At 39.1% G+C, this 16,407-nt stretch overlaps 1 protein-coding gene across 1 annotated transcript in view; it reads left to right on the forward strand.

Moving 5' to 3' along the window:
• Positions 1–564: 564 nt before the first annotated feature.
• LOC126195033 (death domain-associated protein 6-like) overlaps positions 565–16,407 on the forward strand; it is a 179,632-nt gene continuing 163,789 nt past the window's right edge. The window contains exons 1-2 of the mRNA XM_049933477.1: positions 565–647; positions 15,163–15,528. Of these exons, the coding sequence (XP_049789434.1) occupies positions 633–647; positions 15,163–15,528 (381 nt within the window). The 5' untranslated portion in view covers positions 565–632. The remainder of the gene's footprint in view (positions 648–15,162; positions 15,529–16,407) is intronic.

Genomic DNA, 16,407 nt, shown 5'->3' on the forward strand with positions numbered 1-16,407 from the left:
ACCTATTTCCTATCTATAAAAAAATAACATAAAATAACACAGAACTAATAAGTGTGAACGGCAAACGAGCAGAAAAACAACACCTAGAGAGCACAACCTAATAAAAGCACGACGTAACGAAATATTGAAGACGAGAGCGTGGCTATTTGTGTATGGAGGAGACTTGGGGGTTACGTGGTCAACAACGAAAAATGTCGTCAGTCGTCAGACTCATCGCCCCGTGACGTGACACGACTGACAGTGTGAATGCCACCATTTGAAATGCATTGTGCAATGTTTTGACATGGCGTGTCGTGACGTGACATCTCGTGACGTGACGTGACGGCAACTGTGAACTGGGATAAATGTCGGCGCCGCGACGTGACGTGACGGGCAGTGTGAATGCGGCTATTCCGAATACCTTATGGAATGTTTTGAAGTGCATGATGTGACGTGACGCGACGTGACGTGACATGATGTGACGACCAATTTAAATCTGTCTCGACCCGCTATCGATAAAGAACTATCGATATATCGATGATTGAAATTTGTAGTATTGCCATGGTCTTGTCGATAGCTGTTTGTTTGCGATTAGTGGTGAACGTCATAAGTGTTGTTATCGTGTATAAGAGGCAGTTTTTTCGAATTCAAAGATGTCCTTGGAAATGGTACAGATTGTTTTTGTTTACTTGAAACCTTACCTACTAGTCAGTACTTCAATAAGAGAAATTATACAAAAGTATATCGTACGCCAGTGGCTAAAGAATCTCAACCGAGCGAGGTGGTGCAGTACACAGGACTCGCATTCGGGAGGACGATGGTACAACCCGTGTCAGGCCATAATGATTTAAGATTACCGTGATTTCCTTAAATCGCTTAAGGCAGGAAAATGCCGGGATAGTTCTTTTGAAAGGGCACGGCCGACTTCCTTCTCCATCGTTCCCTAATCCGATGGGACCGATACCTCGCAGTTTGGTCCCCTCCTTCAGATCAACCGTCTGTTAGGTTTTATGTAAAACCGTGATTTATAATTTTCCCTTTTTTTGCTGTGGGAGAGCGTTAACACTATTGAACCGTATGCTAAAATTCTATTTTCCTTTATTTTGTCGTAGGTCTTATCTAATCTGACATTTCGTGATACTTTTTGTTTTAAACTTGTAAAATTTTTCTACTGTTTTGTCTGCAAGTTATAATTTTTCATAATAGTATCTACTTTCTTAGCTGTAATATGTCATAATGCTTCACTAATCGCCTGATTTGTGTATCATTGCTGAGTTCACATTTTACAACCTACTTCTGTTGCAACAAGTACCAGTACGTAATAATCCATTATGTGTTTTTTGCAATTAGTCTCATTCACAGATAGTGTGAGGAAAAGAAAGGAGTTCTTGTTTATTTATAAGTGAGCCAGAAATTTTCTAAATACACTATCATTTTGCCTAAAGCTATGCATTGGTCTCCCTCTCCCCTCCCCCCCTCCCCCCTCCCCACAATGAAATATTTGCTGTGGTGACAGTCGGATCTGCAGTGCAGCCCAAGGTCTACATTAGCTTGCAAAATGGCAATCTGGTTGTGGATTGGTGAAGCCAATGAATGGGAAAGCAACAAATCTGGCTGTGGTAACAAATTGACCAGTAGGGAAGCCTGATGTTCCCAACATTCAGGCCATTTTAAAAATGCAAGGGGGGGTCCAGTCTTTAACTTTTACTGTCATTGGATATAATAGGCTTAGAGCTCCCTCTGCCATCTCCTAGAATGTTAAAAGTGACCTCCACATTATGAACATACACTCTGCAAACCACTGTATAGTGCATGGTGGTGGTAGTTTGTACCATTGCTGGTCATTTCCTTCCTTGTCCCACTTTCAAATGGAGTGAGGAAAACAACTGCCTGTGCATAAGTCCTACCCTCCCACAGTTGTGCTGGCGGCCCGTACATGTGATGTGTTGTAGGCAGTAGAATCATTCTGGAGTCTTGTCAGATATGCTGCTTCACTAAACCTAGTAAATATTTCAACAGAGTACCTGTTCATCATGCTCTACATGTACACTTATGCTCTGTAGCTAAATCATTAAGAAATATATGGCTGTGAGTACTTCTCATTGTGTTACATTTTTACGATTTTCCTCATTCCATCACATATGTAATTTAGGATAAATGGTTGCTTATACCCCTCCATGTGTTAGGTTGTTATTAATTCTGATTTTATTCTCATGGTCTAATTCAGAATTGTATGTCATTGGTTAAAGAATCTCGACAGATTCTGCTCCATATTCTTGCAATTTTATCAACTTGTTTCAGTAAAACTTTTCAAAGGGTCATCATTGCTCTTACCTTGAAGGGTTTGTTGGTAATGTGTGCCAGGACCGACGAAGGAAAGCTTAGATGGAAGGACAACTGATTCGTGTAGCCAGTAAGAACAATGTTTTAGTTTCACTCATGGGAGAAACAAATATTGCATTTTAACATAACATCCTTTGGTTAGTGTGTATCATAGGGAGGAGTGACGAGATTTAATCCATTTTATTCTCATGGTATAACTTGGAATCGTATGTCAGGGCTAAAGAATCTCAACAGATTCTGCTCCATATTCTTGCAATTTTATCAGTTTTACAAGGGCTGTCAGTGCTCTTACCTTGTAGTGTTTGTTGGTAACATTTTATTTTTTAAAACAGGAGGTGTAAACTTCAGAGAGGAACTAAAATTTGTAATAAATAGTCAGGTTTTAACTCTTTCTGACCATATTTTTAATTCAGTCCTTTGCCATTTAGTATTGTCATAAAAAATTGAAAATTAAAAGTTATGCACAGTGGATCAAGTCTCACTATGTGCTAGACACTTGGAGAGACTTGATCTGCCACTTTATTGTGGTAAATAAAACAATTCATTATTAAAACCAAATTTTATTTTTTCTGTAAGATTTAAAAGAGGGAACTGAGTTTTATAATGAAAGAAATTAACATGAGAAACTTAAAAAACAAAATTATCCATGGTCTCTAAATTCATTGATTGAAGTGCAATTTGTAGCCTACAAAACATGTTATGAGATATTCAAAAAGTCTCTAAGTTATCAAATATATGTGTTAAATAATTGAAGTTACTGGCAATAAAATTAGAATTAGAATGTTTAGTGTATCCAAGCTGATATAAAAGACAAAGTACCTTCATACTAAGAAAAGTACACTTCTTGAAATGATCAATAATAGTTGCCTCTGTTTGAAATATTTAACATGACAAAATTATAGACAAACATGCTAATTATTGAATATTAAAGCCCTTGAACTGGGCACTGTTAAAAGTGAAACTTGTTAACTCTGTCATTCTTTGAAGAAAATGCTGGAGATGGAATCACTCATTTCTTTCAGTGTCACACGTATATCTTCAGCTTCTGTCCTTTTGAACCATTGGCCCTGTATCTTTCTCACACATTTTACAGTGAAGTTCTCTTCATCAGGAACATTGATAATCTCTCCAACTTAATGTTTTTCAGTTTTCTTTGTTTGGAAGGTTGCAATGATAGATTTTCCAGTGCATGGTTCGTCATCTAATAATTCAACAGAATCATTGCTACTCAAACTCTCCAAGTCATTATCAGACTCACATGAAGAGAGTTTTCACTTTCAGAAGATTTTACTTTAGGCTTATTCTTTTGTTTCTCATTTTCTAAATTCAGTCTTTTAGGTTGCCCCACAGGTTTCAGTCTTCTTGCATTTCTTGCTCTGAATTGTTCTTCAAGTTTATGTTTTATCAGAGTGTTCCTTCCGTATCTAGCTGCAATGCGACCTGCTGTCTTGAGGTGTGGTCTGGTTCTGGAAGATGAAGGTGTTGATACTGAAACATACTCTCTTGGAGAATCACTTATTCTAAGTGGCCTGTTGTACATACAGACAAAAATTCATCATCTGTAAATACATCAGAGTTAAAGGGGCATATGCCTGAAACCCAAAAATGACTGATCCTGTTGCTTTGGTGTAAAAGCTTTGGGGAAAGCTCTACCAAAAATCTCTGGTGTCATAGAGAGAGAGAGTTTTTTCTGGTTGTGCTGTCATCTAGTCTCCTGCAGTGGAATTATAATATGCCTTCATTGGACCGTACACCGACCTATCAAGAGGTTGCATTTTATGCGATGTATGGGGACGAATTGTCAAAAGGGTAATTCCATTTTCTTTCGCAAAATGTAAAGATTCCAAACTAATATGATTATCATTATTGTTGATGATGATAAGCACTTCATCCTTCAGCACTGCACCTCACATATTTTTGAAAATGTTTTAAAAACAGAAGAAAATTATCAGCCCTCATCCAACTGCTGGAATGAGTGGAACCATTGGTTCCAGGAAGAGCTCCATGCAGAATCCTATCCTGCCAGTTCACACGTGGAAAGATCATGAGTGATGGGTTGTGGCATCCTATAGCATTTATTGCACAGCATTCTTTTACAATTTTGCCTCGCTCGGCAGAAGTCACTTTTCTTACCTGTTTCCCTCCTCTTACAGACACAATTTTTTCTCGTTTGTGGACTGTAGTAAAACCCATTTCATCTATGTTCCAAATAGGTTCTGGTCCAAGGACTTTCCCAGTTATAATCTGGCGAAGATTATCAAAAAACTGTGTTAACATTGTGTCTATTAAAGCAGAAATACGGAAGCGTCCGATCCCGCCCATCTGCTTTGACCCATGACGTCACAAATATGGCGGAAACAAAAACAAACACACACACTTTCCACAAGAAGCCTAATGACACTAACGGGACAAGCGCGGAAAATGGGGTGTTTTGGGTGGGGGGTAAACTAAATATAAACAAATTTAGACGCCTTGCGTAGCTACAACGTGTAAGTGAAGACAGCCATGCATGAATACCCACCCACCTCCCCAGGGGTCGTAACCCCTGCAACCCATAGAAGATAAAGATGCTTCAGTAGCTGATTAGTGTTTTTTGTCTTTAAAAAAAAAAATCTCACAGGATAGAACGAACAGATCAGAAAGATAAATATAATAAACTAAAACAGAAATTGGAGGATACAGATAATTAAAATAAGTAATAAGTGTTTTTAAATTAAAAAAAAAAAAATCTCACGAGATAGAATGAACAGATCAGAAAAGTAAATAAAATAAGATAAAACAGAACTGGAGACAGCCACACTCAAACCAAACTCCGCGCCATCATGACGTCCCACACGACAACACCCTTACGTCACGGGTCAAAGCCGACGCGTGGGATCGGACGCTTCTGTCGACACATTAAAGCTACTTCCTTTGTTTAAACTGGTTCCTTCTGCTGTATGAAGAGAGAGTTCAGGATGCCTTCTCATGAAACCTCTGAACCAGTTATTTTGAACTTTGCTCTCTCTCTCTTCCAATTTTTAGGAATTTTCTTTTTGTTTTTAGAAGGAAATTCGTATGCAAGTTCACACATCTCTTTTTGCACTCAGGCCCAATTGTAATTTGCTTGCTGTTTTCAAATATTCACGTGAAGAATATTCTTCCTCAGTGGAAAATGCTTGAGACTTATGTAATGTGGGACAGTAAGAAATTTCAGTATCTTGATTTAATTGCTTCCTAACATAATATTTTAAGATCAGCAGTTAGTCTTGAAATATCAGCAGTTAGTCTCTCCAAGGCAAGCCATGACTGCAAGTTCCATAATTCTAGAGTCAATTTTTTTCCTAGCTTCGGCTCCCTCTTTTCATTTTGTATATGAGACAAGTGTTTCTGTAATATCATTATTATATTCTTGCAGTTATGATCTGTCTAAGCAACAAAATGAGAATTACGGTACACAGGTTTCGCTTCTTTGTATTTATGAAACATTGTGTATTACAGACCGCTATTGATGCTTCATAAATGAAAGGAAGCGAAACATGTATCAGATGTAAACAAATGACCTTTTGCCCAGTCATGCAAGCAGACCACACCTCCAAGAAAATAAAAATATAGAATCAACTAAGAAATTCCAGAAAACATAAAAATGATGGTAACACCAACGTTTTATTGAAAACATCACATCACACCAGGGCTTATACACTGTTGCTGCATTCTTCATAAAATTGTAAATAAATCCTTCTTTTGACTGTATCTTCTGTGCCACATGTATTCAAACAAATAACTGTCAAAAAGTTTTTTCCCATTGTCTGGTTCCATGAAGTACAGTGTACAGCCATTTTGCGAACCTTAAATGTCACTTTGTGATGAACAGAAAATGCTTGAACCTTTCATCATGTATGCATTTGTATGACCTAAAGCATTTAGAAATTACTGTTGTTCCTAGAAGAATGTGCTCTTTGACAATACTGAGCAGCATGTCCTTTGTACACCTTCGAACAACTTCGAAGAAACACTTGCTGGTTCCTCTTCGGATTCCTTCAAAAACCTAGATCCTATTTTTGTGCCTCTGCCAATTTTTTGTCCTTCAAACACAGACTTGTACCACCATATTTCCTGCTTCCTTTGAAAAGCGTTCAGAGGCAAACACATTCGGAGCCCATGGCTGAAAATGCAATTGAGTGAAATCGAATTGTCTGTCCAGAGGAGAGTGCTTTCTCAGGCTGAAGTAATCTGTTCAGTATTTCTCACTGGCTGCTTACAAGAACATCAAATGCAGCATAAAAGTCTGTGGTAGTAATTTAAGGTGATTAGAGACTGAGAAACTCAGGTCAGAAAATTAGAAGGCAATGTCTGTGAAAGTATATATGATGTTAATTAATAGAGGGAAACATTCCACATGGGAAAAATATATCTAAAAACAAAGATGATCTGACTTACCAAACGAAAGTGCTGGCACGTCGATAGACACACAAACAAACACAAACATACACACAAAATTCAAGCTTTCGCAACAAACTGTTGCCTCATCAGGAAAGAGGGAAGGAGAGGGAAAGACGAAAGGATGTGGGTTTTAAGGGAGAGGGTAAGGAGTCATTCCAATCCCGGGAGCGGAAAGACTTACCTTAGGGGGAAAAAAGGACGGGTATACACTCGCGCACACACACACACACACACACACACACACACACACACACACACACACACACACACACACATCCATCCACACATATACAGACACAAGCAGACATATTTAAAGACAAAGAGTTTGGGCAGAGAGGTCAGTCGAGGCAGAAGTGCAGAGGCAAAGGCAAATACACTTTATAAATGTAATATAGGGCCATCTAATTTAGTGTGACTTCTGCCTCGACTGACATCTCTGCCCAAACTCTTTGTCTTTAAATATGTCTGCTTGTGTCTGTATATGTGTGGATGGATATGTGTGTGTGTGTGCGAGTGTATACCCGTCCTTTTTTCCCCCTAAGGTAAGTCTTTCCGCTCCCGGGATTGGAATGACTCCTTACCCTCTCCCTTAAAACCCACATCCTTTCGTCTTTCCCTCTCCTTCCCTCTTTCCTGATGAGGCAACAGTTTGTTGCGAAAGCTTGAATTTTGTGTGTATGTTTGTGTTTGTTTGTGTGTCTATCGACGTGCCAGCGCTTTCGTTTGGCAAGTCACATCATCTTTGTTTTTAGATATATATATATGATGTTAGTAATTTATTTATTTATTTTGGGTTGGTGGGACATAACCCCCAGTACACTGCTCTATCCCCTTTCCATGTGCTCTGATTAGAAGAATATCTCCAGCGCACAAGAGTGGTATTAATGGAACTTACATTACTACATATCTTTCGCTGCCAATACTGTCATAGGTTGAGACACATCACACTTACGTAGACCTTGACCTCTGCTACAGATCAGTCTGACGCTACAACTAGTTTTCTGCTTTCACATTTATTGGCTTAGCCATCTAGCAACCAAACTGTTGTCTTCCCACCTAATCTAGACGTTGCTAGGCTACAGATCATAATAGAAATGTCAGTATGCTGTATAGCAGAAACTGAAGAAAGGGCTGTTTACCCAATGCATGTAATTTGTCCATGTCAGTCACCAGAAGTAAAATTGCATATGCTGATGTTTATTTATATCATGAACACCAGTTTCTGGCCAAAACAATGTGTGTAGAAGTAAGGCAAGTTATTCATTTGTATGGTTAACAGCTCACAATTCCCTCTGCAGACGCCTGTCTCCATTTGGTACCACCAACCATACAAGTACAAATATTGCCAACATTTGCGCTGTGCCGCAAATGAGCAATACATTGATGGGCCATAGTATAATTTAGCCCTTGTTTGTGAGAGATATGTATTGAGCTCTTTCAGCATTTCTGCTTCTCTTAGATGATTTTGCACAGGTGTTTTGTGAATCTCTGTTGTAGACAAACTGTAGTTTCCCGGTTTCTTTCCAATGAGCTGAAGACTTCATTTGCTTTATGTGTCACTGAGTCTCTAATATCATTGCACTTCAGATCTGCACACTTTGTTATTCCCCATATGACATGATTGACTCTAATTGTGACTCATTGACCATGTAGTTGAATGCTGTTACATTTTGTAGTTACCTGTATTTCTTAGTCCTCAGGAATGACTTGTCAAGTTGTTTAAACCTGTCTGTTGTTATATCGTAATTTTTTTTACGTGCACTACTTTACATTTCACTTCTTCAGGTGATGTAGTAGGCTTCTGTTAGTAAACCCCAAGCAGGTGTAAACTGTTATGAAACATGAGTGTGAATGTGCTAATCAACGGTTTCTGGGTCAGGCACCCAGATAACAGTGCATTCTATTGACAGGTAGCAAACAAAGCTAGTGGGTGGTCTGCCAAATCTGAATACAGGGAATTCTGAATTCGCCAGTCTCTTGGTCAGTGTTCCATGCAGCAGTGTCACAGCCCTCATCATGAGGTATGAAGGGAAGCAAGAGGGCATTTCAGCTGCTGGGTCTATGCAGCCAGTGAGAGAGCAGTAGACATACAAAATCTTTCGAAGCGATGGTGTCACATTTTCGTGTTACTGTATCACTACGTCTGAAATAGTAATATGTTTGGAAGAAACGGAAAATTTTTGACAACAAAGATTATTAATATAATTTAAGCCATGCTGTTAGGTACTAATCTAACCACAACCTTGCAATTTGTGAAATATTCAGAAGAAACAAATATATATGAAACAACAAAGTTTATTAATGTAATTTTTTCAAGTAGAACTGTTACATTCCAACCTAACAATATTATGAGAGGGAAAGTTGGTACTCACCATATAGTGGAGACGCTGAGTCACAGATAGGCACAACAAAAAGACTCTCACAAACTTTCAGCCATTTGGGCTTTGTCAACAATACACACACACACACACACACACACACACACACACACACACACGACTGCAGTCTCAGGCAACTGAAACCACACAGCGAGCAGCAGCATCAGTGCATGATGGGAGTGGTGACTGGGTGGGGGTAAGGAGGAGGCTGGGGTGGGGAGGGGGAGGGGATAGTATGGTGGGGGTGGCAGACAGTGAAGTGCAGCGGGTTAGGCAGAGTAGAGGTGGGGATTGGGGGGGGGGGGAGTAGTGGGAAAGAGAGAAATAAAAAGACTGGGTTTGGTGGTGGAATGCTGGCTGTGTAGTGCTGGTATGGGAACAAGGACAATTAGTCACTGTCCTTATCCATCCAGCCCCTTCCCTGTTCCCATTCCAGCACTACACAGCTGTCATTCCACCACCACACCCTGTCTTTTTATTTCTCTCCTTTTCCGCTACTTCCTCCCCCATCCCCTCTCCACCTCTCCTCTGCCCTCTGTCTGACCTGCTGCACTTCACTGTTCGCACACCCTACCATACTATCCCTCCTCGCCCCAGTCTTCTTTTTACCCCCACCCAGTCGCCACTCCCATCATGTACTGGTGCTGCTGTTTGCAATGTGGTTTCAGTTGCCTGAGACTGCAGTTGTGTGTGTGTGTGTGTGTGTGTGTGTGTGTGTGTGACGTCGTTAATGGCCGAAAGCTTTAATTATGAGGGTCTTTTTGTTATGCCTATCTGCAACTCAGCATATCCGCTAAATTTTGCAAAAACAGACATAATGTGTGCAGGGATACCGCAATCACTTTTTTATGCAGTGTTACTTACTGTACGTCTTGATTGCAAAAAATTTATTCACATGACCGGTTCTGGTTCCTCTAGAACCATCTTCAGATCTCAAATTTCGGTTACAGGAGTAACCCGTCCACACACAGCAACCTTCACATGCTGCTGCATGTTGCTGAGTGTGGAGGGGCTACTCCTGTAACCAAAATTTGCAGATCTGAAGATGGTTCTAGAGGAACTGAAACCGGTCATGTGAATAAATATTTTGCGATCAAGACGGATTACAAGTAACATTGCATATCCCCTATATGGTGAGTAGCAACTTTCCTTCTCGTAATATTGTTACATTCCATCCTGAATTTTCCATTGTTTGACATTCCAACCTAACATAGCCTCGGGCTGAGCTACAGATCAGTCTGTCACTGCAATGAGGTATTTTAGCTTTCACATTTGTTGGTTTCACCACATTGCAACCAAACTGTCACATTCCAACCTAACTTAAAACTCATGCTAAGCTACAGATCAGCTTGTCGCCACAACCAGCTTTTTTAGCTTTCACATTTATTGGTTTCACAACTTGCAACCAAATTATCACACTTCAACCTAACCACGTCTGAATTCATGACACTCTGAAAAAAAGGTCAAGCATTTGTGACAACGAATATTATAAATGTAATTACTGCTTGTTTTGCTCACAATAATTTACAATTGAAGCTGTGCTATTGGGTCCACCCCCAATCATAACCTCACAATTTGTGATATATTCGGGGGGGGGGGGGGGGGGAGGAGGGAGAGGACAGTCAAATATTTATCATGACAGCAAAGAAGATGGTGGTTTCTAGTTTGGCACTAGAAATTCATTTTATTGCCTTTCATTGATTATGTGAAAGTATCATCACATTTTCTATGTGAAACTGATGTGGGACCAGCTTATGAGCAGTAGCGAAACACTGCTGTGACTGCTGCTGGCTCTGTTGTAGATTTTAGCCCTCTTGCTGTCAACTAATATGCCCGTCAATGGGAACTATTCCTTGCTTTGTGTACATTTTGTATCTCATTTAGTTAAATTTTCTTTTGTGTGGGTTTGGCAGCATGGCCACAGAAAGGGCCATAGCATTTTTGGACTCCGTCCTATGTCCTGTATTCAGACAATGCTCAGCAGCTGCAGAGATCAAACTGTATGTACAAGTGCCCTCATACACTGCTGAAGTGAATAATGACATTGGTTTCACAGTATGCAATGGCCTTAGCGATATTAGAAAAATCTTCAGCAGAACTTTCTTTTGTTTAAAAGTATTTTTAGACTGACCTTGTGCTATGTAAACAAGTCTAGATACTTGAAAATAGCCTAAGGCCGAAATTTTACATTTGTACACCAAATAAAGAGAATGGCAGCAGAATGCTGCACAAATCATTCAAAAAATTCATCACAATTGCAGACCGTATCTCTATAAAGATCATAGAATCACTTCCCTACAAGACACAGGGTAAAGTCCTGCAGTATCAATACTTCAAAGTGAAGATATTGAACACCACAGAAGTCATCAAGTTTAAATGCTTCCTTTTTAGATATTTTAAAATGGCCTAAGACTGAAATTGTACATTCATATATCAAATAAAGAAATGGCAGTTGAAGGCATCATGAAATCATTCAAAAAATCTGCAGACCTTCTCACTATGAACATTATAGATTCATAATAGTTGGGCATCTGCTCTTCCAACCTTTTTAATCTCTCTAATTAATTTGATTTGGCAAGATACCAAGGCTGAGTGGATCAAATAATGCTCTTTTGAGCTTCCTCCTCTACATGAGTCTGTTTTCAAATTTCGTATTGTTATTCTCAGTTGCTGTTTGTGTCCCCTATTACTTGATTTACACTGACAAGCCAAAGCATTATGACCATTGCCCACTGCACTAAGGAAAGTACATAAGCAGAACACAGACAAATGGGGAATGATTCTAGTGATGATTGTGACAAAGAATGGATTGCTGTGGACCAGCACTAGGAAATGAGAATCTTATCAATGGTGATTCTGGTTGGCTGTTTGTGTGCTGATGTTGTGAGCAGCTATAGCAAATGATAGAAAGATAGTGAAACCACAATTAGGTAGCAAGGTGCTGGATGTCCATGCTTCATCACAGAACATGAAGGTTGGAGGATAGGCAGCAGTCTGTGACAGATCCAATGTCAGAGTACAGTGCTAGTGTAGGCAGAAGTGTTTTGAAACACACAGTTCAGTGCACATTGTTATGCACGTGTATGTTTATATTGGTATCCCATGATTTTTTTTTTTTTTTTATCAACTCAGTATATACTAATTATTTACAGACTCATGAGAAATGGAATTAGATTGAAGTACAAAGTAGTATGATCCACTTTTGCCCTGGTGGTGTTTGCAAAGGATTGCAACACTGACTACATGAGGCTCGACAGTGTCAGAAACCATGGTAAAACATAATTCGTCATGTGCTGCCCACAACTTGTGGAAATTGACTGGAGTTCTGCCCGTGGCAAGCACACCCTGCACAACAATTTCTTACAATTAGATATACTCAGTGAAATTGAAGCCAGCTGACCTAATAAGAATCTGCATGTCTGTTGAGTGTTTCTCAAACCATTCTGACACAGGTTGTAAGCAATAGGACAGCATTGTCTTACCAAAGCTATTGGTCATCTGCAATGGAGCTGCAAGTCAACAAATGTATGCACATGATTGGACAATGGGTTACTGTGTTATTCATCTATCAGAGACAATAACAGACTTCTTAGTGTGCCATTCACATCCAACATAAATATCCTCCACATTTGAAATATTGACCTCCTGCCTGAATAGTACCCTTTTGTAAAGCAGAGCACATCCCCTTATGTCATTTTAAATAATATCCAAAGCCCCCATTGGTTGAATTGACCGTTTTGCATTGTTTGAGCATCTAATGACAGTGTTCCTACGCTTATGCTAATCTCTGCTAAAAGTCTAGAACAGAGTCAGCGGTGTACTTACATGTTTGGTGCAGGAATGTTGTCAGTGCTTACCATGAGATATGATTGAAAAGAAGGTGTGTCAGCTGTTTTTGTTACACAGCCAATGAGAGAGCAGCAGGCAGAGGATGTATTTTGAAGTAATACATTTGGAAGACAGGGTGAAACATTGCTGCAAATGAGGATTATAAATGTAACTGCTTGTTGTTTCAGCCGCAGCTGTTGAAACTGTGCTAGTATCTGCAGACCAAGGACAGCCTCACAACCCATGATATATTACAAAAAGCAGTGAAATATTTCTCTGCTCTGTGTTGCTGTGCAAACAATCTGCATGAGCGCACTAAGTGGTTTAATGTTTCTTGATTAAATCATGGAAGGAGGTAGCTGGATCAATGTTTTCAACTATATCATGAGAAAAGGTAGATGGATCAATGTTTTTAATTAAATTGTGGGAGAAGGTAGGTGGATCAGTGTTTATTGATATATAGATCCATCTGATTTCAAACATGATTTGATTAAAAACCATTGATCATCTACGTACTCAGTGTATTTGCATAGATCGGTTGTGTAATAATTTCACCACCACATTTGATACATATTTGTGTCTCTGCAATTTATCCATGAGATGTTAACCAACGACCTTACACTTATAGGATTTGCTGCCATAATCACAACATATTTCTCTCCAAACTCACTAATGCATCAAAACACAGCATACAGGACAATGGCACTAGAAATACATCGCCTCAGTTCTTGCCTCTCATTGGTTATGTCAAAGAATCATCCAATTGGCTACGCAAAACTGACACATTGCCAACCTATGAGCAGCAGATAAGAACTGCCCTGACTGCTGCTGGCCTTGATCTAGACTTTAGCCCTAAACCCTGGCCTGGTGATGAGCTGAGGTACACATGTGGAGTGATGGCTTTTTTGCCATTTAATGGGGTGCTGGTTGTGGTTGCTATGTATGCTCACTGAGTGTTGTTTGGTCTGGTATTGCTTTGGCTTCTCTGTTAACTATTACAAGCCATGACAGCCATCAGTAATCTCTACCATAAACACCTTATTGCTTACAGCAACTGACTGTGGGAACAGCAGTTTGCCTCAAATCCAAGTAATCACAGTAGATCCATGATACAGTTTATTGTGAAAATCCCAGTGCTTGCACAACCTCAGAGATGAAGTGTCCCATGTGTTGGACACACAAAAACTGAGTGTAATCAGTTTTGTTGCTGTCACACTTCTTACTCATCCTGTACTTAATGTCACATAGATGGGTAAGATAAGCAGTCACTGCAAAAACACTGTAGATCTGAATTTCAGCGATGTTTCGCATGGTGTGCTCTTTATAATTGGCCACTTTTTCAAATTTCATTAATAAGGAATGTCTTCCAAAGCAAACAATCCCAGCTGATGCATAATGAATGCATGTGGCTCATTTTTATGAGAATGCTGAAATGATTGGTGTATAAAATTATAGCTCAGTATTCTTAACATGTTGAAAAGTTCTCGAGTTGCCAGTCGGGTGACAATGTTGAAAAACTGCAGTGCTTCAATGAGTGTCTTCTTGTGAAGATGATGTGTATGGAAGTTGTCTAAATGCTGCAGTTTTCCAACACTGCTGCTAAGCAGGACTAGTGTGCTTTTCATCAACAGTGTATGCTTGCAAAGTCTACATGCATACCAGTATCCTCAACAGCTGATACTGGAACATATTCAAAGCTGAAATACATTGCTTTTCGTTGATAAAGAAAAATAAATTCTATAACAATCTGCTTGAATCTGGGGAAAATATTAATTGTAGCTCACATTCTGTACACACAATTCAGGAAGCACATGAATCAGGTCTATTTTAGTGCTCAGTATCTTGTAAGCTGTGGATGCAGAAGTAGATGTAAGCTTTTATTTTCCTGTGTTTGCTGAAGATTCACTCTGTGAAGTGATAACAGACGTACCATTTTTCTCAGTATCTTCTTAATGAAAGAACTGTGTGCAAAATCCTTAGCTGAGAGGAATCATAAAAACTGAGGGTCACATTTTGCATACTGCAAGAAAATACTATAAAAAGATTATTGGAGAAATTTGGTGATGGTGTGAATAACATGTACAGATCTATAATTATAGATCTTATGCCAAAATTATAAGTTCTTTGCCACTGTTTCTTTTTTATTTTTAAATGGAAGGTTGTTATGTTACTATGGCTGTGAGTATATGTTCTCTGTTTATCTGATTTTCAGTTCATCATGAAATGTTTAAAATATGATAAGTCAGCAGACATGTGCAAAATAATTGACGCAAAAGTCAAGAAATATTATCATGCATGTAATGCTGCTTATACATCGTCCGAAACCTTCAAGAAGCTTCTGCAAACAAGAATGGAATTGATAGACAAGGATCCTAAGAATCTTTATGTGTATATCAAAGAAGTTGTCGATGAACTGAAACTGAGAGGTAAGAAAGATCCACCAAGGAAAAAAATAAAACTTGAAACAGATTCACCGGAGAGTAGCAACCTAGAAAAGCCGACTGAAGAAGTAAAGGCAGTTAAAGAAGAACCACATTTTCAAGAGAGAGCTGCAAAGAAATTGAGCAAAATGCTGCATGTAAGTAATTTTATAAATACTATAAGAAAAAAAGCAGCAGTAAAACAGTTTTAACAGTAATAATACCCATACCCTGCCCCCCTCTCTCCCCATCTTATAGCATATTTTTAAAGCCTTGTCTCATAAGCTGCCCACATGTGAACGGTTCCAGAAAGCAATGGGAAGTACCGCTATTCAAACATCACAGTTCTACTTGCTTGCACTTTCAATACGTTTCTGTGTAGCTGGTCATCTGTTTTGGTTTAATGATCAATCAGCCACTTACAGCTACTTTAGTCCTCTCTTATCATTAGCTATTCTATTTCTTATCTTAAATTTTAAAACTAAATTTTAAAACTCACATAGTGCTAACTTTTGTGTGTATGGGGAGAGGGGAGGGTGGTGTTAAAGAAAAAGTTGCATGTCTATTCTAGCAAAAAGGTTTTACTTTTTATCATTTATAACTACATGCATGATAAGCTCTTCAGGTGATACAAATCTTGACTTTTATGCTCAAAGAATTTATCATTATATTGCCCTAAAACAATTTCAACACAGCAGAAAGAAAGTGGCATTTTTAACGAGTTGACTGCTGGCTATAAGATGTGAAACTCATAGCAAATATATGTGTCTTACATGTTGTAACGGTTTCCTGCCTTTCTGACTGTGTTTCAATGCTACAATATTTAATAACGTTTAAGGCAAGCTCCAGTAACACTGTCCACTAAGATATTGTGTTTTATTGCAGACCCTGTTAAGGTTTTGGTTTCATGCCATTAACAACTGTCTCAGTTTCGTAGTTTGAATATATATATTCTCTAGGGAGATTGCTGTCTGCAGCTTCAGCACACGATACATTATGGCCGCTTGAGTGGTCTTTCACAGCTGTCCCAGGGCTGC

The sequence above is a fragment of the Schistocerca nitens genome, chromosome 7, assembly GCF_023898315.1.
Source record: "Schistocerca nitens isolate TAMUIC-IGC-003100 chromosome 7, iqSchNite1.1, whole genome shotgun sequence".
Lineage (NCBI taxonomy): Eukaryota > Metazoa > Arthropoda > Insecta > Orthoptera > Acrididae > Schistocerca > Schistocerca nitens.